The 7,499-nt window shown below is 38.3% G+C and overlaps 1 protein-coding gene across 2 annotated transcripts; it reads left to right on the top strand.

Moving 5' to 3' along the window:
• Nucleotides 1-98: 98 nt before the first annotated feature.
• On the top strand, nucleotides 99-5,181 carry LOC113053393 (major facilitator superfamily domain-containing protein 6-like). Of its 2 annotated transcripts, none has more exons than XM_026218382.1 (2): nucleotides 99-343; nucleotides 1,738-5,181. In XM_026218382.1, the coding sequence occupies exon 2, from the start codon at nucleotides 1,761-1,763 to the stop codon at nucleotides 3,390-3,392; it is 1,632 nt and encodes a 543-aa protein (XP_026074167.1). In that variant the 5' UTR covers nucleotides 99-343; nucleotides 1,738-1,760; the 3' UTR covers nucleotides 3,393-5,181. The 2 variants fall into 2 exon arrangements, with proteins under 2 accessions (XP_026074167.1, XP_026074174.1); XM_026218389.1 differs by having other exon boundaries at nucleotides 99-386.
• Nucleotides 5,182-7,499: the final 2,318 nt, after the last annotated feature.

Here is a 7,499-nt window from a genome sequence, read left to right as displayed (position 1 = left end):
GTGAGACAAATGAACTTCATCTAACAAACATTTTATCAGACTGCCAGTAACTGTAAAGTAATATATTTTATTACTCGTTGAATTAAACGTGCTGTGTAAATGGTTCATGTGACTGCTTGTTGTATACTGTAAGTTCATCCTCTCAGCAAAAGGTGGCGCTGTAAACTCAAAGAATAGAGTTTTTTTTTCTGAGCGCTGAGTTCGGCCAGTGGTTGTTTGTCAAGAGAAGGAAAACTTGTTACACCTCACCTGGATACCGAGTGGACATGAAAAGCCAAAGAAAAGTTTAATCGACAATATTCTGTCAAGCAAACCATGAGTTTACGGATGCGATAGATCTCAGGTAAACAGCAGACGCTCAGCAATCTGGTGACGTGTTACAACAGGTGCGAGATGATGCCAACTTACCTGTTACTGAGAGTTTGTCGTGTAGGCTACTTGCAGGTGTTAAAACGTCTGTCTTTTCCCCCAGTTTAACGATTAACAAGAAACTGTACAGAAAAAATCTGCTGAAACTGCTTGTTGGAAGTCATTCAGGTTTCATTTTGTGAAATTGCAATACACTGACTGCACGCTCTCTTCCGAAGTTTTCTAAATAGATAATTTTAATATGCTCTCAAGTGATGTTTCGTTTTCTAGAAATGTCCTGTTTTAGGAAATCATGGTGAGAGGATGTGTAGATATAATTTAAACGCGGTTTGCTGCACACAGTTTTGCTCCATATGGAGCCTGTTATGTTGTGTGTTGCAATCTACAATGATGACGTCATGGTACTCTACGAAACCCTTCGAAGTATTTTCCCGTTAGTAATAGAAAATGAAATAATTTCTAGTCAAAAACTATCATTTACTGTAGTACTGTTTATTTTATATGTATTTATTAATATTGTATATACCTATTTAATTTCACATATGCAGATATAATTCATATTTATAGTATTTATTTAATATTTAATTGAAGGTAAATAATAGCATGCAACTGAAAGTCTAAACAGGGGTGTCAGACTGCAGATTTTACCTTCAACCCTAATTAAACACACGTCCTTCAGGCTTATTTAAAAACCACATGCTATGTGTGTTGGAGCAGGCTTGGGCTTTGGCCCTCCAGGATATGAGTGTGACACCCCTGGTCTAAAATAACACCTCTAAGAATGGAACAAAAATTCTACAAATTCCACAAAATGTCCCATGGTACTACCATAATAATATATATATATATATATTAGGGATGCACGATATTGGATTTTGGCCGATATTCGATATGCCGATATTTTCTAAATAATTTTGGCCGATGCCGATACCGATATCGATATATATATACAAATATATACTGATAAATTTAAACTTTAATTTTACTGAAGAGAAATCCATGTATCTCTTCTGTACTGATTCTACCATAAATTTATTATTTTACAAATGTAGACAGACATTCACATCTGAAAAACAGGTAAATTATTTCACTTGGAGAATATCGGTTTGGCTCATCGGCAGAAATATTCATATCGGCCGATACCGATAATGGTCATTTTAAGCTTTTATCGGCCGATACCGATGTTGTGCCGATATTATCGTGCATCCCTAATATATATTATATATAAATTAAAAAATATATATATTTTTTTTTTTTTGGACAAACTTATTTTTTTACATTTATCGTCTTATGCAACCCATTTCGTCATTGTTCTCCAAACTTATATTTTTTCCCATTAAATGTTTTCTTTTTCTTTAAACCACACAGAGCGCTAACTGAAGTCTACAAACATGGTGAAGAATGGAGCAATGCAGAAGAGCAAGCAGTGGAATGTGAGGAGAGCTGTCTGGCTGGCGGCCATTTTTCATTTCCTCCATTCCTGTGGATCTGGTTGCCTCCTCCCCTTCCTGACCCTCTACTTCCGGCACCTGGGTCTCAGCGCCTCCATGATCGGAATCATCATGGCCTCCAAGCACCTGCTGGCCTTGGTGTGGCGCCCGTTGTCTAGCTTCCTCGCCAGGCAATACGACAAACGGCGGACGGTCATAGTGGGCTCTCTGCTCAGCTCGGCATTGGTGGTCTTGACTCTTCTGCTCTTTCCGTCCACAGGAATCCAAGCTGAAAGTGGACGGTGTAACACTAGTCAACCCGATGCTGATCCTACCACCATACTAGAGTGGACGACGGATCCATCGCAATCAAACGCTACTGTTTACTCAATAAACCAAACATCTGTAAGTACCGAACCCCCTGTCGAAGTTACCATGCTTGTAAGCTCCAACTGGACAGCAAGAGGCCTGAGGTCTTTGAAGAAGCCTCAACAGGAAGAAGACCCTCACACAGAGTTCCTGGGAAGCCTGAAAGTTATGGATGCCCAGCATCAAATGTTCTTTCTAGTTCTCATTGTGATGGGTGTGTGGGAGTTCATGGCCGCCCCGTTGGAATGGACAGCTGATGATGGACTCTACGAATACTTGGATTTCGTAGACGCCACCGACCACCATAATGGCATGAAGGTCTGGAAGCAGCTTGGAGCTGCTTTCGGCAACTGTGCAGTTGGAGTTCTTGTAACCAGCCTGTTTTGTCTTGCAGGAACTACGGTGGAGTTTTACTCCTACACTATATTCATGATCCTAACCGTGCCTACAGCCGCCCTGCTTCCAATCTACCTCCGCAAGCGTGAGCGACCAACTAGTACAGGCTTTAAGGCACTACAATTGGTTTATGGGAACTCGCAGGCGATACTTTGTGCAGTCACTGTTATTCTGATGGGCATGGTGAACTCAGCCGTGTCAGATTTCCTCTTATGGCACATGCAGGACTGCGGTGCCACGGAAATCCACATGGGCATCTCTTTAGCCTTGGCGCACTTGAGCCAAGCTAGCTTTGCTCCAATCGCTGGTCATGTCTCCCGGTTTCTGAAGTACCACGGTTGGTTACTAGTCCTCGCTGTTGTTGGTTTAGCCCTGCAGTGTCTTTACTACTCCTTTCTGTGGGGCCCGTGGGCCGTGATACCCGCTCAACTGCTGGCAGGCTTCAGCTCCGGCGCCCTCTGGTGGTCCATAACATCACAGAGCGAAGACATCGCTACTCCCGGCACTGAAAAGACCATTATAAAGCTGTTTGAAGTACTTTCTCTGGAGCTGGGAGCAACGTTTGGCAGTCTGGCGGCTGGGTTTGTGGTGCAAAAGTTTGGCGTCCGAGTGCTTTTCCAAGGCACCGCGGTCATTCTGGGTTTGTGGAGTAGCGCTGTTGCCGTACTCAAGTGGAAGATTCCTCGGCAGCGCCGGATAAACTACTCACGGCTGCTGGCCACTGACACCGAGATGAGCGAGTCGGAGTCAGATCAGGAGAAAGACTGGCTTGAGACGGCTATGGAAGACACTCTGGGCAATAACAAGTGGACCATAAATAAGTCTTAATCAATGGAAGGAAATAAGTGACTTGTTAACAGTCGGCAAATAAAAAAACTAAGAGCGAGATCTCACTAATACTGTTCAGTATCTGCAATTAATATTTTTTTTTTACTCCTACTCTGTATTTCTGTCATGTTTTCCAATGTAAATATCTAAAAAAAGGAACAATTAAATGAATATGTATTTACTTGAGAAGTATAATGACATAAACAAGAACACGAGTCTTGTTTTCTAAGAAAATGTACGACACGAAAAATGATTCAGTATCTTATGTCCTTATAGTTCCTGAGAAATTAAGTCTTGTTTTCTGATAAAAATTATCAAAATGAATTACGTTTATGTGTATAACAAGAAAACAAATTTCTCTCTCAATGGGTTCAGAAGAATAACTTCATTCATATGGAAAACAATATTAATATTCTTCCCTCATTGACACCACATTAATGACTTAATATCTTAACATCTCAAGTCATTTTCCTTCTCAAGTAAATGCGTCTTGATTTAGTTTTGAATTTTTAGTTTTGGAAAGCAAGAATAATTTTTTTTTTTTTTTTTTTTTTTGCAGTCCATAAGGGAATTTTCTCATTCATCTTTATCATAATAACATACATCATGAATGAAGTTACAGTATATCAATCTATAACTCTCTCATGTCAGATACATTTTTATTTGGGATTATTTAAAGCTTTGAGAGGAGAATTATAGCTCAGATTACCAATAGGATATGTGAATATCCTAAAATGTAAATCATGTTTTGTGTGTGAAGATCTGTTGTTTTAACAGTTCAGCTCTTGTATAAACTGAAGGGGTGGAGATGAACCAATCTTTTTTTGTTTCCTCTTTGCCAAACAGCAATAATCACGTGAGCAAATAGTGTCTATTGTTTCCTCTTCACACCCTTTCATTATCACTTTGCAGATATGTGTGATCTGAAGCTAAGCCTCAGTTACACGTTATGCAGAAACCGTTTTATTTATTGTGCACGAGGCACTCACGTTCTCCACAATTAGGGTTCACTTGAACAAGATAATCATAATGAAAGTGTATTGCTTCTAGTTTAAGGGATTGTGAACGAGATGTTTGACTTAGAAATTAAGTTTGCCAAACCTGTTTTGAGTGGGGGAAAATGTTCCCAGACTTGTTCTTGAGTAAATGTTCTTGTACAGCTGGTCTACAGAGAGTAGAGCAGTGTATTTGAGACTGATAACTTTTTTTTTTTTTTAAGGAAATAAAGGATGGGGATAAATATTAATGTTAAAAAAAAAACATCTATTGTCATTTTGTCTAAATGTCTTGATAAGCTTTGTCCAATGTAAGGTTTACTTTGACCCAGCTTGAATAATTTCATGGCATTATGTAAATAAATCAGTGAATGCAATCTTTCCATGTTAACATTTCGTGGCATAGCAGTGTGTCAGTGTTGATGTTGTTTCTTTAAATCTCAAGCATTGACACCAGGGTCAGACCGCTTAGCTAAAAGTGCTCTCTCCTCAAAGGGTTAATCTGTCAATGCAACGGGTAAGATACTACACTTCCTCAAGATGAAACCCAACCCATGCACACAAATCTTTTCTGTAGGCCGCATTCACAGTTGCAACCGTTATGTTTAACTTTTATGTCCTGACCGTTGACTGAGATAAACCACTTGTTTTAAAGTCCAAATTAATTTAAGCATATGCTTATGTTATTATCACAGAGGAAAGGCTGTAACAAAAGTTTATAAGAATTTGTGAAGGGACTGTGTTACATTGTATAGCCTTAAAGTGTTTTCTAATTAAACGATGCATTCATATTAAATTAATGTATGGCTTTTATTTGTATTTTTTATTTTATTTTATGTAATTATGACCGCTGACCCAAAGACTGAGAGTGATTCATGTTTCAAGTCAAGTACAAGCCTTAAGTTACTTTGGTTAGATTTACGAGTTTTTACTTTCCACATTGATCATCTTCAACAGAAAACATCCCAACAAAATATGTAAGCATTTAATTTATATACTTTTACATAAATTTGTGATTGTACTAATTATTGCTATAAATGTTAAATTATAGATTTTTTTTTATTCAATTAGCATTTTAATACCAGGATCCAATTTATATATGCGCGTATTTGATTATGTATTTATTTTGCGCATTTGTTGTATATTATTTAGCTGTCTTTATGACAAAAAGTTCTGACAGTTGTCAATTACAAGTTGTTAAGCACCTGAAATCAAAAAGTGACCTTATTACTTTTTAAATATATATATAATATGCAAATGTGTTTAATGGCACATATTTAGCACATGTTCTAAACTTAAACGGTGAACTCTATACAAAAATGTTTGAGACATATGTCATAAGTAAGGCGCATTTGATCCGTTATTCACATGGTGGCGCCGGGGCCGGGCCAAGGCATAGGCAGTATAGGCAAATGCTAAGGGCGCCACTCATCCATAGGGGCGCCAGAATGAGTGAACGAGTGAATATTTTTGGCAGTTATTTTTACCTTAAACTTAATGTTAGCAGTTGTTCTGAGTTCTGAGTCCCCAGACTGTGATTTTGTACAATCATGTCAGTTTTAAGACGCATTTTTTATTATCACTTTTTTATTAATGTTTTACTTTGTGCAGTTTTGGGGGGATACAGTACAGGCCAAAAGTTTGGAAACATTACTATTTTTAATGTTTTTGAAAGAAGTTTCTTCTGCTCATCAAGCCTGCATTTATTTGATCAAAAATACAGAAAAAATGTAATATTGTGATATATTATTACAATTTAAAATAATTTGTTTTCAATTTATTATACTTTAAATTATCATTTATTTCTGTGATGCAAAGCTGAATTTTCAGCATCATTACTCCATTCTTCAGTGTCACATGACATCCAGTCTATCACATGATCCTTTAGAAATCATTCTAATATGATGATTTATTATGAGTGTTGGAAACAGTTCTGCTGTAATATGTGTGTGTGTGTGTGTGTGTGTATGTATGTATATATATATATATATATACGCTAAATCATGAACACAATGACAGGGTGAAATGGGCTGTGATGCATGGGGTGCCAGGTAAAATCTTGCCTAGGGCAGCAAATTGGTTAGGGCCAGCCCTGGGTGGCGCTTTCAGGTAATGGAGAATCCTCTTGTTGAGCATCACTATAATGCATCACACACTCACTCACTCTCGCGCACCACTGTGAGCAATGTGCATCACTCACTCACTCGCGCGCGCGCGCATCACTGTGTGCATCACAGAGGACATGGAGTTAAAATCCTCCATCACTCAAACTGCGCTCTGATTCACCGCGCCGGCCGAAGAGCAGACACACCTCCTCCAGCTCAAACTTGAGGTGTGTTGTGGAGCTTGAAAGCATGGAGAAAGGGCGCAGCACCCCGAAACTCTACGGGTCCCTGGATCAAACCGAGCTCTGCGCAGACACGGGCAAACAAGGTGAGAATGTGATGATCAAATTCATCTAACTCTGCGTTCAGGAAGCTGTTTGAGTGCTTTCTCGAGGCAGACTTCAGCTTAACGTGTGGATGAAAGACGTTACTTTTGCATTGATTCTGCAGTTCTCTTTATCATCGTCAAGTAGTTTAGAAATGAAGTGATTTCGCTAATTCAGTCCATAGTTACAAAAAGCTATACGTGCAACGTATTTGAAGGTCTATGCGAATAAAATTAATTGTATTTGAGAGTGCAACTGACGCGTTTCTATGCATATAAATAGACAAATTGGATCAGTTTTTTATAAGTAGGTCTAACTGTTCGAAACAATTCTGAAACACACAGTACACTGTTAAAAACAAAGCTGTTTCAAAAGGTTCTTTACAGCGATGCCATAGAAGAACCATTCAGTCAAGGTTCTTTAAAGAACCATAGGTTTCTTATCTACCTTTTTATAACCTGAAGAAGCTTCTTTCGCCACAAAGAACCTTTGGTGAAACAGAAAGGTTCTTCAAATATTAATTTGTTAATTTGTAAATTGAAGCCTGGTAAAGAAACAGAAATTGTCAGTGTACCATCAGAATGATTTTAAATCTAATATTTCAAAGGAACTAAACTTAATAGTTGTCAGTTTGGCAGTAAGTTATTCCTTAAATGTTTCTTCTCACTTAAGTTGTAATGG

This window comes from Carassius auratus, chromosome 3 (genome assembly GCF_003368295.1).
Source record: "Carassius auratus strain Wakin chromosome 3, ASM336829v1, whole genome shotgun sequence".
NCBI classification, from domain to species: domain Eukaryota; kingdom Metazoa; phylum Chordata; class Actinopteri; order Cypriniformes; family Cyprinidae; genus Carassius; species Carassius auratus.
Note: the sequence above shows the minus strand (reverse complement) of the source record. Positions and strands in the feature narration are given on the sequence as shown.

What these genes read in the sequence shown, in the direction of transcription:
- LOC113053393 (XM_026218382.1), top strand. Translation starts at nt 1,761, where the DNA reads ATGGTGAAGAATGGAGCAATGCAGAAGAGCAAGCAGTGGAATGTGAGG.